Below are 24492 nucleotides of genomic sequence, written 5' to 3'. Positions count from 1 at the left end.
CTGTCAAAAGACAAACATAAAGAGAGACCCTTGAAAGCATTAAGAGAAAAATCAATTCAAGTACAAGAGCTCCTCAATAATAATAGCTGATCTCCCAGCAGAAACCATGGAAGCCAGAAGACACTGGGGTGACATATTAAAATTGTGAAAGAAAAAAAAAATACTGACAAGCAAAATTCCATCTGGCAAAACAGTCCTTAAAAAATGAAGACTGGGAGTTTGGGGTTGGTAGATGCAAACTATAACATTTAGACACTCCCTTGATAAGCAAAAGCTGAGAGAGTTCACTGCTAGCAGACCTACCTTAAGAGAAATGCTAAAGAGAGTCCTTCAAACTGAAATGAAAGGACACTAGACAGTAACTCGAATCCACATGAAGAAATAAAGAATATCAGTAAAGGAAACTACTTAGGAGAATATAAAAGGCAATATAATGTATTTTTTGTTTATAACCTCACTTTTCCCTTATCTAATGTAAAAGACAAGTACATGACAATTATAAATTTATGTCGATGGGCACACAATTTATAAAGCTGTAATATGCAGCAATAACAGCATAATGTGGGGGGACAGAAGAATATAGGTAGAAAGTTTTTATATACTTAAGGTATATTAATATGAACTAGATTGTTATAAATTAAGATGTTACTTATAATCCCCAGGGCAACCACTAAAAAGATGATTCAAAAATATATAGTAAAAAACAACAACAAAAGAATTAAAGTGGTACACAAGAAAATATCTATTTTACACAAATGAAGGCAGTAATGGAGAAACTGAGGATTAAAACATGTAAGACATATAGTCCAAAATTAAATAACTGAAGGGAATAATAGAAAGTTCTACAATAGTTGGAGACTTCAATACTTCACTTTCAATAATGGATAGAAGAAGTAGGTAGAAGATCAGAAAGAAAACAGAAGACTTAGACAACACTATCAACCAACTAGATCTAACAGACATATATAGGACAATGACAGCAGAATCCATTCTGAAGTACACATAAAACACTGTCCAGGATAGACATATGTTGGACCACAAAACAAGTCTCAGTGAAGTTTAAAATATCAAAATAATACAAAGTATGTTACATAACCACAATGGAATAAAATTAGAAATCAGTAACAAAAGGAAATTTAGAAAATTTACAAATATGGAAATCAAACAACACATACCTAAATAACCAATGGACCTAAGGGAAATTAGAAAAGACCTTGAAATGAACAAAAATGAAACACAACACACCAAAACTTACTGGATGGAGGAGAAGTAGTCCTCAGAGGAAAATTTATAGATGTAAATGCCTATGTTAAAAAGAAAGATCTCAAATTAATAGCCTAACCTTCCGCCTTAAGAAACTAAAAAAGCCAGCTAAACTCAAAACAAGCATAAGGAAGGAAACAATACAGATCTGAGTTTTAATAAGGACTAGAGAATAACAAAAAACTAGAGAAAATAATGAAACAAAAGTTGGCTCTTCAAAAAGACCAATGAAATGGACAAACCCTTGGTTAGACTGACCAAGAAAAGAGAGAGGATTCAAATTATTCATCAAGAGTATAACTGGGGACATTACTACAAACCTTATACAAATAAAAAGGATTATAAGAGAATACTATGAACAATTTGTATTTCAACAAATTAGATAATCTAGCTAAAACAGATAAAATCCTAGAAACACACAAACTGTCAATACTAACTCAAGAAGAAATAGAAAATCTGAATAGAGCTATAACAAGTAAAGAACTTAAGTCAGTAATCCCCCAAAAAAAAAATTCCTACAGAGAAAAGTCCAGGACCAGATGGTTTCACTGGTGAATTTTACCACACATTTAAAGAAGAAGTAACACTAATCTTTCTTAAACTCTTCCAAAAAATTGAAGAGGAAGGAGCACTTCCCAACTCATTCTATAAGGCCAGTATTACCCTGATACCAAAGCCAGACAAAGACATAGCAAGAAATGAAAAACTACAGACCAGTGTCCCTTATAAAAGTTGATGCAAAAATTCTCAACAAAATACTAGAAAGTCAACATAGAGTTGCCATATGACCCAACATATGCCCAAGAGAAATGCAACACAAATGAAAAATAAGAAGTGAAATACTGATACATGCTACAACATGGATGAACCTTGAAAACATTATGCTAAGTGAAAGATGTCAGACATAACAGGCCACATACTACATGCTTCCATTTATATGAAATGTCCAGATAGGTAAATTCATAGAGCTAGAAAGTAGATAAGAATGTTTCAGGGATTGTGGGGAGGGGGTAATGGGGAGTGAATGCTTAATTAGTATGGGGTTTCTCTTGGGGGGTGGTAAAGATAGTCTGGAATTAGATAGTGGTGATGGTTGCACAACTTTGTGAATATACTAAAAGTATATACTAAATTTTATACATTTTGAAATAGTTAAAATGGTAACTTTTATATTATGTGAATTTTTTCTCAAAACAAAATTTTTTTCCCAAATTTAATGTGCTGGTTCTAGTTGATCTGAAGTCACTTTGCCTATAATCAATGAGGGAACACAGCCATTCAGCCTGTTTGTGATAAATCAATTAGCAATACCCCTACCTTACTGCCTTGGGATTTACTACTCCTTTCCCTGAATGAACTTTCCCCTCCTTTCTCCCTTCCAAATGCTACTACCCATCCTTGAAGATGCAGCTCAAATGCCACTTCCTCCGTGAAGTCTGCACACTTTCCACGTTGGAGCACATTTCTTTCTCCTCTGCATGATTCCCAGCACACTGTCTGTACGACACGTTTCACACTGAATGCATATTCATGGCTCTTGTGTACATTTCTCTACCAGATATTTCTCTACTAGATATACGTTCCTTTAAGGACAAAGTGAGTTTCCTGTATCTCTACATCCTCCTCAAGGCCAAATGCTATGCCTCACGATCATCCTCAAATTAAAGCAATAAAGATAATTCTAAAGCCTGTTTCCATTATCCATCTCCACACAGACAACCGCGCTAAGGCAAACATTCTTTGAAATGTAATGAATTTACACAAAACAACTTGAGGATTACATATTCTTTTAGTATCCAATCACTACAGAAATCTCTATCTCTACTTATTAGATATATTGACTACTGGATTGCCCTTAAATCCAGTTCACAGGGACTGAAATGTTGACTTTCAGCATTTGTAAGAATCATTTTGCCCTTAAGTAATCTTCATGACAGAGATAATTCAAAAACTTCAACTGCAAATCACATAATTCAACAAAATGTAAAGACCACAGTACTCTGTCATGAACACAATTTCCACAGTGTTTATAGTTATAAGACTGACACTTTATGAGAATATAACAATTTTGGTTCTAAATTACAAGCTACTTTGTGCATCACTGTGAGAAATAAGAGCCTGGGTGGCCATGATATTTGTGCATTTATTTAGTTATTACCCCTCGTTCTATGGTCTTCCTCCTTAGCAGCTTTTTGACACTTGGAAGCTGTTTCTTTAACAACATCGTGGCTTCATTCATTCTTCTGACTTGAGCGATTAAGAAAGATGGAACCTGGAGAAGAAACAGAGCTTGACTAGAAGGAAAACACTTGAGTTAAACCTCCCTGGTAGAGTCTGTCTTCTGGCCACTCAGTATCCAGGAACCAGGAACTGTGGTTCTGTCCTCATAAAGATTAGGAAAATCTATGAGGATTCCTGTTTAAAGGAAAATGTGTTCGGGAGCAGCCTTAAGGAATGATAAAGATGCCACCAGCAACCTGGGATTACTGTCTCCCACCTCTCCCTGTGCCTGAGGGCAGTGCTTGCTCATGAGTCTTTACATCTCCTGGGCGCTAGCAGACATGAGAACATCCTAGTCGTCACATTGTCACTCACCTTCCACAACATCTCCTGGTACTTTAGCATCAAGCGGATGATGTGGGCAGCGGTGTTTGCTAAGAGTAATTCTTCACAGTCAGAATGTTTGCTTCTACTGAAGAAAAGATTTGGTGCCATTATAGTAGAAATGTTCCATATACTCATCCGGTTTTTTGATTCGTTGGCAATGACTTTATTGAAGAATGTCATGAGGGCCTGATAGGAAACAGCACAGTATCACTCTAGTCATTGTAAATTAGGAAGAGGCATCACTGATTACTATCACTCATTTCCATACCCGTTCACTGGGCCTCTGGAAAATTGTCGGAGCTACAGAATGGCTGAATGTGTCATGTGTCCCCTCTAACTGCTTAAAAGTACTAATGAGAAATGTGAAGAGTTTTTTCATTTCTCTGCTTCATAAAAGTAGCTCCATTTTTATGGAATTTGTTATGATGGGATCTCTATAAATAATAGTTTGCATTTTCTTATTTTCTTTTATCTTAAACAAGCTTGACAAATATTAAAATTAAACAGTAAACAAGGGAGAGAAAGCACTACAGCTCAAATAAACATGAAATGCAGTTTTGTCGTGAAGGTAGAAAAGTAATTCACTCTTAATTTAAGGCATTACTGTTAAAAATTATTTTGTTTCCTTGGGAATGGAAAGTCCATTGAAAAAAATGAGTTTTAAAATAAATAAGTTATGAAATAAATGTCACGGGGATATAACATACAGCATGGTGACTATAGTCAATACTACGGTATTGCATATTTGAAAGTTACAAAGAGTAAATCTTAAAAGCTCTCTCAAGAAAAAAATTTTTGTAATGGTGATGGAGGATAACAAGATTTCCTATGGTGATCATGTTGCAGCGTATACAAATATCAGAACATTATGTTGCTTACTTGAAATTAATATGTTATATGTCAATGACACCTCAATAAAAAATTTAAAAATAAAGTAAAGAAAAAAATTAAAGAATAAAAACAACAAAATAAGTATCTCATTCCTCACTTCAAAAATATCTCAGTCAAAAAGCTGAAAACTTTCACTTTTTGGGTGTCATTTTGTACTGCTTTTCAATTTTGGAATCTTCAGCAGACCAAAGGGAAATGATTACATGCACCTGTGCTCAGCATTAAAAAAAATTGAGAAAGCTTAATAAAAGTTTGGCTGAGCCACCAAAGTATAAATGCCTATCAGAACTTTCTAAAATTCACCAAGAGGGCTGAAATCCTAAAAGGAGATGCTCTTTGGTTTTCCAAGTTTGAATTCTGCTATAGTATGTGTAATGAGAAAATGGACAGCACATACTAGTGATAACAGCTAACATTTATTTGAGGGTTTACTGTGAGCCAGGCATTATTCTTAGTACTTTATATACTCCTACTCATTTTATCATCATTCCAAACCCTGTGAGGTAGGTACTATTATTGTTTTACAGATGAGGAAACTAAGATGGGGAGGGATTAAGTAGCTTTGCCCAGCGTCACTTAATTAAGTGGCAGAGCCAGGATCTGATCCAAGGAAGCCTAATTCTTGAGCCAGACATCTTGATCTCTACAACACACTAGCTTCAATCTTCATTCCAGTCACAATTCAGAATGGAAGAGGGAGGGAGAGAGAGAGAGACAGAGAGGATCTTCTGTTAGGAATGTACTAAATTCTTTGATAATTGCTACATTCTTAGTTATATGAAAGGGGAAATGACACTTTGACTCAGATATCTGATACTAGATTCATTCCTTTGGATAAAAAAAAAAAAAAGCATTGTTCAGACAAAGCCAAACAAACAAACAAAAAAAAGCTAGTAAATTTCCAGCTTTTGAAAAATACCAAATTGTATTAAAACAGACATTCTTATGCCTTTGCCAGTCCCCATTCTTGGGTGGAGGATATAATATAATTGACATAGATGGTTTCACTTGGTAGGAGGAAAGGTCCTCACCAAACTGAAATGTCTGACAAGAGGTGGCACGAAGACTCATCTTTGTTTTCAGCATCATGTTTACTGACCTCAAAATTATAACTCTTTCCAACTCATCCTCACCTCAATTTCATTTTAAAGATTCCAAGCACCTGGGGCTTCCCTGGTGGCGCGGTGGCTGAGAGTCCGCCTGCCGATGCAGGGGATGTGGGTTCATGCCCCGGTCCGGGAAGATCCCACATGCCGCGGAGCGGCTGGGCCCGTGATCTGGGGCTGCTGAGCCTGCGCGTCCGGAGCCTGTGCTCCGCAACGGGAGAGGCCGCAACAGTGAGAGGCCCGCATACCGCAAAAAAAAAAAAAAAAAAAAAAAGATTCCAAGCACTTGTTGTACTTATAACAGATTTCCTATTGTATACAGAATCATTATCAAAACAGCAACAGAAACTTTGATTTTTACAAACATAAAGCAGAGAAATGAATTTGAAATAAAAGGAGGGATATTTGGGATGGAGAACTATGGAATACAATTCTATCAAATGTTCTATTTTATATTAATGGAGAAATCACTTTTCTGAGCTTAATTTTCTTAATCTGGAAAATGGCAAGGTCCTATCAGGTGATCTGTAAACTTCTGGGATTCTATAATTCTTTAAATTGGATTATGGTAAGACATGAACATTCTAGAAATTTTATTTAAAGCAGGGGTTTCATTCACTTCTGACATTATTCCATTTAAGTCTTCCATCTTTGCTTCTTCTTCCTACTCCTGACCCTCGCCCAGTGCCTGGCACACTGTAGATGCTCAACATCTCTTAACAGGTTGAATGAACGAAACAAATGTTCAAAGAAGATTCCAGGATTCACATTCTTTCCTGGCTTCCTCAGGAGAACAGCGGTGGGAACAAGGAAAGGCAGCGGGTTTGCTGCAGGCTCAGCTGGTTGGTAAGTTGTCCTCTCAGTTTTCATTTTTCCACCTGAGCCATTTCCTCTGACCAATAAGAATCAATGACAGACCATGAGGTCGATACAACATACCTGGGCTGTGTCCCTGTTGGCCTCAGGCAGTGCCATGATCATGAGGTGTAAGGCTTGAAACTGTACTTTGATGTGAGGCCCTCCTAACAAGAAAACAGAAATAACCACACATTTTGAACAACGCTCATGCATTCTGACAGCATTTCTTGCTAACATCTGGTGGCATACGAGGACCCTGACAGCTTTCAGTGGTAAAGACTCAGGTTTTGTGACTGACAATGTAAGTCTGTTCACTTGGACAGGAGCCTCAGTCTATCAACTCCTTTTTAGCATCCTAGGATGCCACTGTAGGGGCAGGTGGCCAACGAGATCCTCAAAATTATTCTGGATCTGTATAACATTTCTCTTTTCAAAGTACTTTCATAGATCTTGCTTTACTTTTATGCTATAAACAGTTGGCTTGAAGTTCAATTCAAGAGAAAATAAATTTTATTTCCATACAATGAGGCAGCCAAGCATAATAATTAGAAGCAGAGATTCTAGAACCAGATTCAAATTCTGCACGTACTATTTAGTCACTGAGTGACCTTGGGCAGGCTATCTAACCCCTGTTGCTTCTATTTTATCATCCATAAAATGGGAATCATCATCATACCTACCTCACTGGGCCATTATGAAGGTTAAATGAGCTAATGTACAGAGTGTTTACACCAGTACCTGTACATAGCTACCTCCATAGGTGTTTGCTCTTGTTATGATCAGTGACGTTTATTTTAGCTCTTAAATGGACATGAAAGGGAAGGTAACCACAGTTGGATCTTTGGAGATCCAGAAGATGGGACCAGAGAGTTGGCATTCTACTACTGTGTGTTCTCAATATTGGCTCTTTTCCCATTTTAGGGAAAGGATTTTAGGAAATCTATCCACAACTGGATAATTCACAGCCAGCTGTGCTGAAAACGTAGGGTATTCCAGAGCATCCAGGCTTTGCCTGTTCTTTCTGTATTCTCCCCAAAATGGTCTCTTGGTAGGGAGGTCCTGCAGGGAAGCATGACGTTCTGTAACCCCCGGGGAGCTCTCAAGTTGAAGGAAAATCTATCCATTTATGACTCAGTGGATAAAGGCAGTCAGCTGCCTATAGAGTTACTTAGCTTTACAGTAGTGGAAACCCTCTCGTGACAAACTACTAGGTCACAGGAGGTCGTGTGCATCCGAGTTAGGAGTACATGATTATTGTGTGTAACTACGTAATGAAGGAACAGTTGGGAGGAGTATTTATAGGCTCATATCATATTGTCTCAGCACAATCCCCATGTGGATTTTTAAAAATTTATGTCAAATTTGTAAACAAAAATGACACAGGTCCAGGTTGTTTTTGAAAATGGCTAATGCACACTGATGTGAGTTTGCCTGAATAACAGGCACTAGCAGGAGTATATCTCAGTACAAAGCATTTGGGGACAGATAAGACATTATTTTAGTGCATAAATTGCAGGCTAAGGGCTGTCTATAATTTTCCAATGCAACCCAAAAAAACCTCTGGGGGGAAACAATAGATGCAGATGCAGGCTCTCTATTTCCATTAATTCCAGATAAATTACAAAGTTCCCTTTAAGATTAAAAATCTAAACTGGCAAATAATCCATTTTCATTTTGCTTAGAAAACCCAGCCCTACACTGTTTTGTGGTTAATAGTTTTGTGGTTAATTCATTTATTGCACCCTGGTTAAGAGTCATTTTTTTCACTCCTGAGGTCATTATTTTCTCAGAAAGTTATTCAACTTTTCATGAAAGTATCTAAGGTTTGATTGATGAACTATTAGTCTTTTAATTTTATGGGCAATTTTTGGACCAAGTTTGAAAAGAGAGAAGAGAAAGTAATTACACTAGTGGAAAAGACTACATTCTCTGACCTCCGTTTTAGAGTAAATACAGGGGCAGCTTAAACACACAGATGTCCACAGTTCTTCCCTTCAGAAAATCTCATTACAACGAGAGCTTACTCCAGGTGTCAAAAAGGCCATTCTTCCCGATGGCAGCAGCCCAGAACGCTGGGCTTCCTGTGGGGTTGGCTAGTTATCAAATCAATCACGACAATATACTATTTTTCACTTTCAAAGTCATACAAATAAATGCGGATCGTCCTGTGAAACTTTTCAGGATATTTTCCAGATTCTCTCCCTTCATTGAAGTGTACTGGCTTCAACATCTGAATAATGATATTAAGAAAAACTTAATATGATTTAATTAATATGATTTCCTTCTTAAATATGATTCTCCAAACAGGTTTTACATGGTGATTGACTCTTCCTTGTATAATTCCATAAGACCAAAAAAAGAAAAACTAAAACAAAAAAATCCTCTGTGGCACCATTTGTTTTGATGAATTGTTCAGTATATAAACTGCAGATCAAAGTGAAGTTAAGACTTCTGCAGCCTGTTTTCCAGGACAGCAAACTTTACAGAAGATCCTGTGTTTCTCTGACTTAGAAACAGAGGGAGGGAGTTCTGTTTCTGGTATGGCTGAGTAAGCTCCTACCCAATCAACCCTCCTTAAGACAACTGTACACTCTGGACAATGTACAAAAAACAACTACCTGAGGCAGTGGAGAATGAACAAAAGCAGGCAGATTTAGGAGGGCATTGGACACTTGGCATTAGGGAATGGCACAGGGAGAGTGTCCAATTTCCTGGCTTTTAGTTTGAGGTCAGGCCATAGACAGTAATGGCATGAGGTGGCTGAAATTCCAAAAGAAAATCCCAATCTTTCTGGCCTGAACAAAGAGAGGGCAGGGTTCAGGAGGACCACAGACACTGGGAAGTTATGGGGAATCCCAGAAAGGGAAGGTCAAGATATAGAAGGCCCTAATTCTGGTGTAAAATCCACCCAAATGATGGCTCACCCCATAAACCATGCATATGTGGAGTAGCACAGGTAAGTATTAAATAGCAAATTGTCTGCTTAAATACAAACAAAACACAAAACTAACCAAAAAAACCCCACTCCTTGGAGAAATATTACAGAACACAGAGTTTCCAAAAAAATATTCTCAAGGTTCTGGATACAGTTTAAACTTACTTGACATAAACAGTGACCCATTTTCAAGGGAAGAGATAGTCAACAGAGACCAACCCTCAGATGACCCAGATGTTGGAACTAGTTATGAAGCAGCTATCATAACTATGCTCAATGATATGAAGGTAAATATGCTTACAATGAATGAAAAGATAGGGAATGTCAGCAGATAAATAGAAAATAGTTTTAAAGTAGCAACTGGAGATTCTAGAACTGAAAATATACAATATCTGAAATAAAAAAGAATGAAGATTCGAGTCCTGGTCTGGGAAGATCCCACATGCCACAGAGCAACTGGGCCCATGAGCCACAACTACTGAGCCTGCACGTCTGGAGCTTGTGCTCCACAACAAGAGAGGCCGTGATAGTGAGAGGCCCGCACACTGCGATGAAGAGTGGCCCCTGCTTGCCACAACTAGAGAAAGCCCTTGCACAGAAACGAAGACCCGACACAGCAAAAATAAATAAATAAATAAATAAACTCCTACCCCCAACATCTTCTTTAAAAAAAATAAATAAATAAATAAATTAAATAAAATAAAGAATGAAGAGAACTAGTTCTTTCTTTCATAAAACAAAAATACTACATCATACAAAGAAAAGAGATACTGGTCACAGCATGTCAATTAAAGCTTAGAAAAGGACTGCCTTGTCTTATATTCTTTTCTCTGAAGACACAGTGGATTATTTTATGAATCTGGTTTACTTAAAAATTTTAAAGATTTAGAACCAACTAATTTTTAGGACAAATTTTGTCATACAACTTAGGATGTGACTATTATTTTCTCTGATTGTGATTTTAAGGATTTTATACTTCTGGTCAACCTGCAGAAGGTTGTAAACTGGCAGATACGGGTAATACTTGCTACGCTCATGTAGTGTTTTAAAATTTGAATTTGTGTAGGGCTTCCCTGGTGGCGCAGTGGTTGAGAGTCCGCCTGCCGATGCAGGGGACACGGGTTCGTGCCCCGGTCCAGGAGGATCCCACATGCCGCGGAGCGGCTGGGCCCGTGAGCCATGGCCGCTGAGCCTGCGCGTCCGGAGCCTGTGCTCCGCAACGGGAGAGGCCACAACAGTGAGAGGCCCGCGTACCAAAAAAAAAAAAAAAAAAAAAAAAATTTGAATTTGTGGCTGACATTTTCAAATGAAGAGTTTCGTCATTAAAGCCTGGATTTTGGCTTTCACTCCTGCATGGTAACCATCATCCAGAGCTGAGCAGTGGCCAACCTCTCTATATGGGATATGTCCTCTCAATCTGGCCACAGTCCCTTTCTGTCCATATAGAATCACTTACTTGGCATGCTTATACATATTTAGACTTGTGACTCCTGAATTCTTCAGGTTGGTAGTCAAAGCCCACACTATGTAGCCTCATCCTACTTTTCTAAATTTCTCTCATCACACCTTCTTCAATATTCAACCTTTAGGATGAAATTACTTTCTGACTGCCAAATACAACACACACTGTCCAGTTTCTATACTTTTTATCCAAGTACCTCAGTTAAGGCCTCATCTATGTGACTTTTTAAGTTTCAGAAACACTATGTGATACTGTAATTTTCAGAGACAAAACACCTTCTTACTGCATGCTACATCATCAGACCCAGGACCTCGGATTTAAAGAAGGGAGAGATCTTATATTTTTTGAAGGACTATTATACACCAGGCACTATCCTAGATGTCTTCATTCAATACCCACAACAACCCTGACAAGTAATTATTATCTGTAATTTACAGGTGCAGCAGTGAAGCTTAGAAAGGTTGACTGCATAGTTAACAGATGGTTGAGCAGGAATTCAAATCTCAAGAGCCAGGTCTTTCTGTAACCCTCTCTGCCTTTTAATGATTATAAAACCCTCTAAATCATATCAACCAGACTCAGAAATATAAACATGTGAAGAGATGACAGTTTACCATCAAACTCAATAGCTCATCAAGCAGTACCAGGAAATAGCAAATCTATACATTTATGATCACATCTGATTATGCATATTTCTTCTGCTCTGTGCCACTTTATTGACCTTGTAACTTAGTCCATTCACACTTAACTTCTTCCACCTACTTTCCATTAGAGTGATGAAAGCAGGTATATATTCCACAGGGAAGAGAGAGGTGGGTAGTTCTCTGAAAAATGCTTTCAACATTACTGCAGCTTCTCTGTGGCACATTTTCTCCCATTTAAACTTATCAGCATTAAACTTGGCATCCAGTTCTTCACGGTATTGCTGAAAATCAAGGAAAATAGTGAGTTTTACCACCTGATCCTCCCCCTTTAAAAACTGTCATTACATAAACTATTTTTGTAATTAGATTGAAAAGCTAATATCTACTAAGCTTATCTTTTTTCAACATGATTAAAGAACTGAAATGGCTATTTCTGAATATATCTTTTTAAAGTTTTCTAAAATCCTTTTAGAATAATGTTAATCTTAAAATAATTTGCCATCTATACAAATACAGAAGTTCTTTACTCAGATCATAGCTTCATTTATATGGTTTTGGCAGAACACTGCCTATGCCCACATCATAAATGCACTGCTAGATTTTGACAAAGCCTCCACTTCCCCCTTTTCTTCAATGATGCCTTACTTCTGCCACCCCGTCTTCTGTTTCTAAATTAGATCAAGAATGTATGCCTCTTGGCTAGTTCACATACAGAATGAGAAATATCCCAGCAAAGGAACTTTGACCTCACTGCAACATGCACACCAATGATACCTTCCTGGAGCGGTTACAGCAAAGTTTTATGCCAAGACGTACACATGTCTTCCACATGTCTGCATGTTTGCCCAATCTTTCGTAAGGTTGGGAACACTGTGTAAATACTTTTTAAAACAATCACTAATCATCCTTAAGTTTTACTTGAGTTATACATTTCACATTATTAATTCATTTGATGACCAGTGCCCCCCATTCTACTGCTCCCTTGAATTAGAGTTTACCAGTAATACCAGGCAGTTGTAGTCAGTTTCCCAACTGACAATAACTGCTTCAAAAAGGATTCTTAAAAAAAAAGGGAAAACTCTGAAAATCCTTAAGGCCTTTGCTTTATTCTCATGAGACGCCTAAGTCTTCCAGCCTTGAACATGTAAGAGAAGCTAGAGAACGACAAGGTGAGATTTATCTTTCCTGACAGGTAGGCGGAAAAGTGATTTGGGGGAGCTCAGAGATCGGCACTGGCTGGGAAGCAGGCCAGAGATGCAGAAAGCAGTTATCGGGCTAGGGCACCATTTCTGGTGATGGATCATCGAGGACTTAACCTGGTTATAAGCAGTTGTAGGATAGAAAGAAGAGGTGGCATTTAAGAAACGCCTAGGAGGGAAAATTCTCAAGAATCAGTAATGGATTGAACATGAGACTCAGAGGGAGAAATAACAGTCCAGGATGACTCTCAGATCGCTAGCTGGAGTAATGGGCAGATGGAGGTGTTGTTAACAGGAAATAGAGGGGGAGGAGTAAATGTTTTCCGTCCACTGCCTGGTACCACTGCCATAAGGCAAAGGGGAAACTGTTTTGCAAGTGGGCAGGAAGTATTGGCAAGAGCAGAATAATTCAAATCCACTGCCCACAGACCTGTGCCACAGGAAGCTACCTGAAACACTAAGGTGATTCTAACCTCTCACTACTTCCCTGCCACCTAAGAGGCAACATGGCACCAGGGTCAAGGGCAGGCTCTATAACCACATTCTTTAGGTGTTTATCCTAATTCCACAACTGCCTAGTTGTACGCCTGTGAGGTTTCTCGCTCCATAAGAGGGATATTAGGGATTTCCCCAGCGATCCAGTGGTTAAGACTCCAAGCTTCCAATGCAGGGGGCGTGGGTTCGATCCCTGGTCGGGGACCTAAGATCCCACATGTCGTGTGGTGCAGCCAAAATTTTAAAAAATAAATAAATAAAATAAAGTCAAGAGCAATCATATTTTTTTTAAAAGATGGATATTAGAACAACCTCACAGAGATTAAATTGGATACTACAATGTAGAGCTCAGGGGGCAGGGCCTGCATGCAGAGAGCGCTCAGGAAATGCTGGCTGCACTTACCCTCCCCTCGTCTGGGTCTGCTACAACCTCTAGTATTATTACTACAGGAAACCCATGTGTATGTGGTGTGGATATTCTGCTAATAACAGCACCTCGTCTTGTCTAGACGGCCAGCGTGAGACAAACGGAGAAGTTTGGACCAGAGCACAGTGGAAGTAGGAGCAGAGCTGACATGTCCACAGTGGTCCTAAACATGAAGCCCTATGAACCAGGGGCTGAGTCTTCCTTGCCAGAGACGTGTACATGTTAAAAAAAAGTCATGCTTTCTGTCCACTGTTAATGAGAACACCAGGCAAGGGTCAGGAGCCATGTCCTTCAATCTCCTCTGAGCAAATATATAACCTGCTTCCAATTTTGAGGTAACTTTATAAAAATGCAAATAACCTGCTTTCAGCTTCAAAAACCAGTTCAGGAAGGGAAACCAGCAGACCAGGTAACATCACTATAAAACATTTAGAGCAGCCTCCGAATAACTGACACGAGTCAAAAAAGAAAACTGTGCATGTCAAACCAGTCTGCCTTCTTCCATGAAATATATTCCCCGGTGTTTGGCTCAAATTTCTGTCATTTTTGGAAAAGAAAATCACTGCAAACACCAAAGCATTAAATTGGTTCCAAATGATCTGAGGCCTCACATCCAGGAATGGGCTGGGCAGTTATGTGCCCCGTGCGGCTAAAACCAGCAGCGTCCCCCAGGGCTACTCCCCTGTGAGTCTAACCGGGACTTGAAAGCACAACCCAGGCTGGCTTCTTCATAATGATACCTTAGTGTTAGCGTCATCCACTTGGCACAATTTGAGGATAATTACAATGTTTTTTTTTTTTTAACTTTCTTTCCCCAAGCACATTCATAGACGAAAAATTTTTTTAAAGTTTAAAGTTTGAACAAAGAAGAGAAATAAAGGCCCCTTTACTATATCACGTTACAATGCCTTTCTAACTGCAATACCCCCGTTTCTGTTCACTGGCCCGGAGTTCTTTCACATTGGCTTTCTTGGAGCTCAAACCACGAAAACATCTGGATTACATTTTTCGGACTAGTAAGAGATGGAATAAATAGGCTAAAACTACATAAAACCTATTAAGGGCCAAAAGGGACTTTTACCTAAATGTGGTTCAGGAATGCATGTGCCTATTAGAACACGTTAAATGAATTATTGGCCTTTGATAAGTATTTTTCAGTCAAAGATTAGCTAAAGAAAAGCAACTTGTGCTATGATGTTAAAATTCATACACACAAGAAATGTTGTGTAATGTTGTCTCCTTTTGATTATTTTCAAAAATAGAATTTTAAGTCATATCCATTATGTTCCCCCTACACACACACACACACACACACACACACACACACAGAGTCAGTAAGAATATGTGCGAATACAACTTTCCTATTATAGAGGGAGGTTTAGAGGGATGGAGTCTAATTCTGTTTAGGAAATTCATTTTCCTGACTTCATTTTGGTTCTCTGACTCTACAGATATAACCACAAAGACTTAACCAAAACTAGTAACAGCTTTTGTCCTCAGATTTAGGATACATTTATTTAGAAGTATATATAAAAACCATACCTGTGAGAACCTGAAACAAAAAGTAGATCCCATTCAGAGAGGACAAACCTTAAGGATCCACTAGGAATTTTCCTGCCTTCCAAACGAACTTGTGCCAGTATTTAGTAATTTCTACTCCCAGGGAAGTCACAGCCCCCCCAAATGTGCTGATCCCTCTGTCACTGGCAAAGTGCAGAGCACTGCTCAGGTCTCCCTTCAAAAAAGAACTGGCTGTTCATCGGCAAAAATGCAGGTAGCTGACTCCCCAGGTGCTGGCACCTTCTGACTGGCCTCAGGCCCTTCCCTGCAGGCAGCCCCAGCAGTGACAGTGCAGCGTGGGGCTGACAGGGCACAGGGAGAGAGTCCCAACTGCACCCGGTCTGACGCTCAGCCCGCCCAAGCCCACCTCCTCCCCCTTGATCCTTGAGAAGCACGGTCCCCCGATAACCGTCTTCTACTCCTAACTCTGTCCCAGCACCTGCTTTCTGGAGCTTCCAATAGACACAGCCTATTTACTCTCAGTTTCCCCTTTGAAAAATATCTCGTCATACGTCTATATAAAAACTCTGAGACTTCTGATACAACTAGAATTTCCCAAAACATGTGCCCAAATGAATTAGCAAAGAGATGCTTTCCTGCCCCTACACAGTTCCTTTTACTAGTTCAAACAGAACCAAGTTCACTTTTCCCTCTCCCTGAGATTTTTTTTCTCAAGGATTCATTATTGAGAACTGCTCATGTTTCCATGCGCACCCACCAGGGGAATGTACAAGGCAGGGAGGGACGCTTCATTGTGGATGCGCACCGGCACACGAAGTGGGATATCTTACTGGAAATTTATGAGAAAAGCTTTTCTTTTCTAACAATTCTTTTTTTTTTTTTTTTTGCTGTACTTGAAGAGTTTCCCACCATACAGAAGTAGGAATGTAAAGGAATTCACATTGCATGGGTGGTTTTATATGTAGAAACTAACATTACCTTAAATGGAATTGGGTTTTAGAACTGCTGAGTGAGTGTTCTAGTGGTTACAGCCATTCCTACAAATTCTTATAAGGACTTCCATTAAAAGGAAAGCCAAAGAATGTTTCTAAGTTTGAAGCAATTGACAATGGAAATCAGGGATCATCTAATACTGGCTTAATGAATTCCATGACTGAGAGGAACACAAAAAAGCTAAAGTGTTTAACACAAAAAACAATGATGGGACATTTCAACTTTACCAAATTAAAGACAAGCAGCAGTTTTTGATAGTGAATTGATGTGTTCTTTCACTGTTGTTGGCTTTTTATTGTTGTTGTTTTAGTCTGAAGGAATACACAACTCAGGATCATGGAACACAGGTATTGAGGAAAGCTCTACAGGGCCAAGTGGTAGTATCAAAACAACAACAACAAACAACTAGACACACCTGATGCCTGTGTGAACTTGGGTCTAGCTAGCTGAGATCTCTAACGAGGAAGAGAGAAAATGTTTGGTACCTTGACTTTGGCAGTACATCCTGAAAGTCGAAAAATCCCTTCAGATTCCAGACCCGATTCTTCAACTTTCTGAAAGAACTGGAAAGCAATGATACATTACAAAAATAAATACCTCCATATGATTACAAACATTTGAAATAATAATGATGATGAAAACAATCGATACATTACCAAGCATATATACATGCCTGGTACTTGAATGCCTAGTTAAATGTTCACACTCTCCCAGGAGGTAACATTAGCCTCCAATTTGCAAATGAGGAAATGGAGACTTAGAGCTGTTTTCCACTTTCCCCAGGGTCAACCTCAAAAGTAATGGCACCAACTCTCTCAAGCTTGTGCTCTTAACCAAGAAACTACACTGCCACTTAACTATTTTAAGATCTGATTACTGTATCTCTTTCTGCAGATTGACCAATAAGAAAAGATCCTAAATTTACTATCATTAGTTGCACTATTCTGGCTAAGAAACTATAGGGATTCTCGAAATCTGACCAAGGGATTACATACTGTAAAGGCTTATAGGTCTCATGAGCTCTCATGGTAATGATGATGGTTTATTATTAAATAATAATAAACACTAACACTGATTGTGCACTTACTGTGTGTCAGATAATATTCTCAGCACTTTACGTACATTAACTTACTTAACCCTCACAATAATCCTATGAGGCGGGTACTAGTGGAATCCCCATTCTACTGCTGAGGAGACTGAGGCATGGAAAGGAGAAAGGATCTGCCCACGTTCACACAGCAAGAGCAGGATCCAGAGTCTCTGCCATTTTCCCTTCATGAAATGATGGTGCCTGGAGCTAAGGTAGCTCCTGTAGGTATGAAGAGAAGTAGATATTTAGGAAGAAGAAACACGTTCATAAGAAAAGACTCTCCCACAGGAGGAGAAGAGCAATGCCTCAAGCTGTCTTAAATGAGGAGCGTAACTAGAGCTAGCACCTACTGAGATGCTAATACGGGATAAACCCAGATTTAGTTTTAACTAGCATTTACTGTGCGCCTTCCATGTGCTAGGATTTTGCACCTACTTAACAATATAAATTCTTGTGTTGAATCTTCTCAGTCTTAGATTTTTATGCATTTTCTTCAGACTCTGTCCTTTCACTAGAGGACAAAGGGCATTATTCTGGTTCTAATTCAAGGAACGAAAGGAAATCTTAGAGTCACCATGGACTTGGCCTTGGATATACATACTGTGTTCCTTTTTGCATCTACCTCTTATGTGTTCTTGGGCAAGTTACCTCACCCTACGATGCCTCCGTTGCCTCACCGGTAGAAGGGAGATGATAACACCGACCTCCTGGGGCTGCTCGGTGCTGTCCAGACATGACAAGTACAGACGGCCGGGTGCAGGGGAGGTGCCCTACAGACACGCACACTGGGTGTCGCCCGCATCCTCTGGCCCCCTGGCTGCCATCCTCCCTGCTCCTATTGGCAGCCAATCAATCACCTGATTTGAGGAGCAGCTCAATTTGAGGTATTGGTAGCAAAATTAAGGAAGATAGTAAAGAGACATAGAATTGTTATTGTGAATAAAGTAAGTATGTTTCCTCACTCAGTATTTTCACATATCATTTAAAAACTGAATTGAAAATTCAACAAGATTTGTGTTTAGGGCTTGGAATTTTACTTGTGCCACCGGATGTCACTGTTGAATAAATGCGTAATTAAACCAGTGTAAATTGTTGGCTATAAAAAAACGTGACACAAAAGCAAATGAGCCATTAACCAGTGATGGTCACAGAGACAACCACATATGATAGTTCAGGTAATATCAGTTTCAAAACCTCCCAAACCAAAATTCTTCTTTGTCTAAATGGATCATACCTTCTCAGTCATGCCTCAAACACCACCAGAATAAGCTGATTTTTAGACTTTATTTAGCTTTGTCTGGAAAATTCTAAACAATTATACATACACATTTAAAAACACCCAACCTGTGATATACCTCAGCAAATACTTGTATGATTAGTAAATGGACTGCTAGTCATCTCTTATACAGGACAGAATAATCAAATACACACACAAACACAAACATACACACAAATAACATTTTTTAAATATTCAAAGAAATATAACTGAAGGAAGCCATGTGACAGAGCATCTGCACTCATCACCTGATGCTTTATGATCAGACAATGAAACAGGCTACAGAAGTTCTCAGCAAGGCAGACATGCCCAAGTGTTTGTGGATGTCATGTGGATGTATGGAGGAAACCTGGAAATCACCAAGGCCCAAGTCCTAATAGGGCTTTAGTGTCTTTAAATCTAGAGGAAAATTCATTAGTGGGTTTACAAATAGCACATTGCAAGCACAGGGCTCTATTAACTCCCCCTTTATTTATATTGAACTCACTTTTTGTAACACAAGGGGAACTTTCACTCCAGCATCTTTCCTTCGGTCATTTTCCAGCAGGACTGTAAGAGGAACTCCAAAAATCCCACTGTCTTCATTGTAAAATAGGCGAGAAAGAAAAAAGAATCAGAAAAGCACCGTCTTATTCCCATGTATCAAAGTGTTAAAGCCAGAAAAAGTCTTTTTGTTTTGTTTTGTTTTCAGAATAAGTCTTAATACCTCGTCCTTTTACTTTCTCCGTTTTGTTTCTTTTTAGTTGAATACGAAAGGCATCAAAAAAGGCCGTCAATTCAATCAGAGAGAGATGGCGGATTTTCTTCATGTCGTCAGCAGACAGATCTCCTGCTTCAGTTAGGCCAAATCTGGTTTTCTGAACAATAAATTTCTAAAATACATATTGAGGATATTTATTTTTTATGGCAAAGGAAAATTATTATACCTTCATTCAAATGCCACCTGGACATTCTAAATCTGTACAGCAAGACATGCTATTCATAAAAAAATCTCTGAGGAGCATGCTGCATCACAGAAAGATTATGAATATGATTTTTAGAACATCTGCAGATCACTACTACACTAAATTGAAACAAAACAGTGATCTGAAGTATACCATAACGTCATCATCACAACTGTGATGTAAAGAATGTAGGTAATTTCTCAACTGAAACTGATTGCACCTGCTTGCTGAGACAATAGTTATTCTACCTTAAAAATCAAATTTAGGTAATTCAGAATATTCTTAAAAAAGAAAAATGCACAGAAAGTGCCAAATAATTCTACTATCATTTTGAAGCCAATTATATTGTTATATTCTCCATTTCCACACTAGGAAACAAAATACACTAAAAGAACAACAAAAAACCCTTCAACAGTCCAGAAATATTGTGAAGACTGTAAGAAGTAAGACCTTTAAAAAACAAGAGATTGTTCTTGTAATAAATAACAGAAATATTACATATAAGTAATAATAATAAAATATAAGTATTATATAAGTTAATATATAATTACATAATAAGTAAAATATAAATTTTATATTTAAGTATATATATAAAATCTATAACAAATACTTTGCTCTCAGAAAACCTGGTATTGAAAGAAAATGGCTAAAGTAGAAATATACAATAGTTATTTAAATTACAAAGTTGTAAGTATACATTCTCCATAGGAGTTCCCTAAACTAGAGCTTCCTTGGGATTTTTAAAGCATCTTCCAATTCATTCATTCATTCATTCATTTATTCATTCATTCAACAACTGTTCTTTGAAATTCCAAGTATTTAAAAGCTAAACAACAAAACATAGGGTGTGGTCTGAGGTATACCTTGTGCTATTAAACACTTGGTTATTTTACCTTCTTTCTGAGACCAAGGCCCCACATGACAATAATACATAACAAGAACAGCAACACAACAAGAACTGCCATCATTACTGAGCAATTATTGACACTACGTGCTATACCCTATGCAGAGCTCTTCATGGGAGGCTGCCCTGCACCCCAGGTGAGCCCAAACTCAGGAGGAGACAGACATGATGAGGAGACTGGGGGTCAGCATCCTCTCTTGGACAATTCTCTCCAAAGATTCAGAGGGACTCCCCCTGCAACCAGAGTCCCAGAGCTGGGTTCCCTCTTTTGTCCCAGAATGCCACTGTGCCCTCTGACATAGAGGCTGCATAGGGTCCAGGAGGGGTTCTGAAGATGGACACGTGTAGGTTTAAATTCTGTTTCTGCCTCCTATTAGCTGTGAAGATTTGGATATGTTACTTAGCTTGTTTGGGCCTCAGTTTCCTCAACTGTAAAATGGGAGCAATCACTAGGATGATGAGAACTAGAATACCTACTGCAGTGTCTGGCCTATAGAAGGCACCTGGTGGGTCTTACAGTTCTTGCCCTGTCCTCTTCCCCTCCTTCACAGGAATGGTCCAGGCCACCTGGGGCAAAGCCTCTGCCTGATTCTAGATGACTCATTCCTCTAGCCCTGAAACTGCCTGAGCCCTGCTCATCATGCCTCCAGCCCTGATCAGCACAGAATATTCAGGACTCCACATCTTGAACTCTTCACAAATGCATTGACTGAGTAGCAAATAGATCAGTGTAGCATATTTCCTGTATTGGGCTTTCAGAATATAATTATCCTGGATATATATAATGAGGCTTTCAGGCTAATGAAGTATGTAGCTCTACTTTCCCATCCCATAATAATATTACAAATTCTTGAATTTATTTTTGATGAGTTTTTAGTGTCTGCCCTATAAGCTCTCACTTCTCATTGTTAATGACTGTGACTTTCTGACATGTGGCTTCTAATGCACAAGTAGGTATACAGTTACAGTTAGAACTGGCATCAACCTATAAGTAAAGTAAGGATAGAAAGTGCATGAAAGCACACAAGCCAAGTGGAAAACCTATTTCATCTATAAAGCAGTACTCAAGCATATACACTAGCAACTCTTCCTCAACCCAGGGCTGCCAGGTGCAGCCAGGCAGGCTGTGTACTGCACAACAAATAATGTCCCTGGTGTGATGCAACACTGATGCCTGGCCTCTCCCCATGCCCTTGTGCACACACAAAGAAATTTTTTTAAAAATCCTAGTCTGTCCCGCAGAGAAGTCACAGGAAGCTAGTGGAATAATCATGAAAGGTTTTTACTTACAGGTAAAACATAGTCTTCTTTCTTAAAATCTGACTTCTTCAATTTATTTCTTTTTGGAGCCTCTGTAACCATTTCTGAATAAGATTCTTCAAAGGACAGCTCTTCAGCTTGTAGTGGAATGTCCTTTTCCAGATATTCATCATCTAAAGAACAGAGGATGTGGAATATTTAATATGCCATTTAATCAATCAATACCATTTACTGTAAAGTAAGCACAAAATGTTTACAAGTTAATCCATAAGCACATTAGAATGTTTACATCCAGGAAAAGCATTAGACTCACCCAGAATGATTTCAGTTAAGCAATTAATGTAGTGTCATCAGATTTCCACATGAACAAACTTCTATAATCATTATCCAAGCAAACTTTCTATTTAATCTGATGTTTTTAATTTTAGATGTTTATGTCTCATGAAAAGCATTGAAGATTAATTAGAAAGACAAAAATGAAATATTTCTATATATTCTCATGATATTAAAATTAAGTCCATCCAGACCCAACGTTGCTGCTATTGGGGAAGCAAAAGCTTAAAGCAGAGGGAGAAAGGGTGGAGGCCCCACAGGAAATTCCTGCCTACTTTCATTCCTCTTGGGTTTTTCCCAAACTGTGGAACTGTGCCTCTTAAGATTTGTTCAAATTCAGTTTGCCCTTCACTACTAGATTTGTTCAGGTGAATTAATTCTAATTCTTGTGATTTTGTATCGTTACCTGACCTCGTATGATGCACATTACAAAGCTAAATGGGTGACAAGTACTGTCCCGTATCCATGTTTCTCTCAAGTCTGAAATTAAGACAATAGATTCCTTACCAAAAACAAGTGAAATCATTTGAGTAAATCTAAATCTGATTTTTGACTAAGAGTTTGGCTTGCCATCTTGTTTCATTGCCTGGCAAAACTGTTCATATGTCATGAAAAGAATTATTTGATTACAAAAAAAAGAGCTCATCTCTTTTACCCTCTTCTATAGACAGTGACTAAATGAAAACCAAACAGAACAAAAGGAACAAAAGATAGAAATGACAGAAGACCTAGTTAATCTCAATTAAAAGTTTAACAGAGAAATTTGTAAATCAACAAATTTAAAATTCTAAACAGTTATACTGAATTAAAACACAATAAATGGATACAGTAAAAACTTAGAAAATAATGAGGGCACAGTTAAGATTTTCACTCATCATACAGAGGCTTGCATGCAAATCAGAGTAAGACTGTTAAATAAAATGCTAATTTCTTAAGGACCTATGGACAGATTCTTTGGACAGTGTTGATTATACAGGCCGATACTCCAAATCACCAGACTACTCCAGGTAGACTTTTATCTTTTAGTGGTATGAGTTGAACTGAATAACAATATGGCAGCAAATAGAATGATGTGGAATAATTTACAGCAAATCCATTCTCTTCGATTTTTCTTTTTTTTTTGGAAACAGCTGTATTAAAATGTAATCCACATGCCTAGAATTCACTTATTTGAAGTGTATAGTCAACGGTTTTTAGGATATTTGCAGAGTTGTACAACCATCGATCAATTTTAGAACATTTTCATCACCCCAACTTATTTGAGTTTTGAAGCTAATGCTGCAAGTATAGGGTTCTGCTGTATCTGAGAAGACGGTGCATTACTTAGGGAAAATTTTGAGGAATCACTAAAGTGTGGCCTAAAGGGGCCTATTTCTAACAAGGAGGATTTGAGATTCCATACTGAGTCCATGCAGAGTATCCAATGCTCAAGTGGAAGAGGCCCATTTAAAAGCTAACCCTGCTACTCTGTACATCACAATCTGCTCTGCTGCTGCATTTACTTGAGCATAATTAGAGGTTCTTGGAAGTGGTCTGCTTCCTGGTCTGCTTGATACTGTTAAGCAGATCCAGATTACCTGTGAGAGAGGCCCCAAATCAAAGACACTGCCTAAGTGAGTAGTTTCTAAATGATGCCGTGGGAGTAAAGGTGGAAAAGATTCTGCTTCCAATGTGGTTCAATTAGTTTCGTCTGGTATAATAGATGGGCTGTTTGGAGGTGATGGGAGGAGAGGCCCGGGTGACAGAATCAAAAAGGGGAGAAAACACACTTCCATTTTGCTTTCAGAAATTCACTTCTCACTGAATTGAGTGCCAGCACAAAAGCAAAAAGACACAGCTTGAGTTCAGTAGGAGTTTGTGTCACTCACCACTCACTGCGTTCTGCACCGACTGTCCAGGGTCTGCTGAGCCATTGGAATGAGCTGGCACGTCTGGAATAGTCTCCAGGATAGACTGTGAAACAAGGGAAGACGAACACAAAACAGCTTATCATAAATACAGTCTACCCTACGTTTCAACCTGATTTATGTTCTGCTGTATATTTGAATTCTTTTCACAAAAAGCAATTCTTGATTCCATGAAGGGCTTGCATCTGATTTCCTTTTTCTCACTCAGTTCAGACCTGTACAGCTCACACAGTTTTCTCAAAAGAGAACTAAGTCAAGGTCAAAATAACCACCTCTTCTTAAATGTTTGTTGTCATACAGTTCCTAACGTAAAAATTACAATGCTTGATGTCACATAGTTTGATGATTATTATATTTGTTATTCTTGATGCAGCTGG

The 24492-nt window shown here is 38.5% G+C and overlaps 1 protein-coding gene across 3 annotated transcripts in view; it reads right to left on the bottom strand.

The window, feature by feature from the left end:
* ARHGAP28 (Rho GTPase activating protein 28) overlaps nt 1-24492 on the bottom strand; it is a 146887-nt gene that overhangs the window by 14019 nt on the left and 108376 nt on the right. For all 3 annotated transcript variants that reach the window (XR_007471828.1, XM_033439376.2, XM_004275946.4), the window contains 9 exons: nt 24077-24161; nt 21906-22048; nt 19474-19639; nt 19255-19346; nt 16887-16964; nt 11885-12047; nt 6807-6889; nt 3859-4056; nt 3422-3535 (listed from right to left, as the gene is read on the bottom strand). Coding sequence is in view for 2 of the 3 variants with exons in the window: in XM_033439376.2 (XP_033295267.2) it covers nt 3422-3535; nt 3859-4056; nt 6807-6889; nt 11885-12047; nt 16887-16964; nt 19255-19346; nt 19474-19639; nt 21906-22048; nt 24077-24161 (1122 nt within the window). In the remaining variant the exon portion in view is untranslated. The remainder of the gene's footprint in view (nt 1-3421; nt 3536-3858; nt 4057-6806; nt 6890-11884; nt 12048-16886; nt 16965-19254; nt 19347-19473; nt 19640-21905; nt 22049-24076; nt 24162-24492) is intronic.

This window comes from Orcinus orca, chromosome 15 (genome assembly GCF_937001465.1).
Source record: "Orcinus orca chromosome 15, mOrcOrc1.1, whole genome shotgun sequence".
Taxonomy (NCBI): domain Eukaryota; kingdom Metazoa; phylum Chordata; class Mammalia; order Artiodactyla; family Delphinidae; genus Orcinus; species Orcinus orca.
Note: the sequence above shows the minus strand (reverse complement) of the source record. Positions and strands in the feature narration are given on the sequence as shown.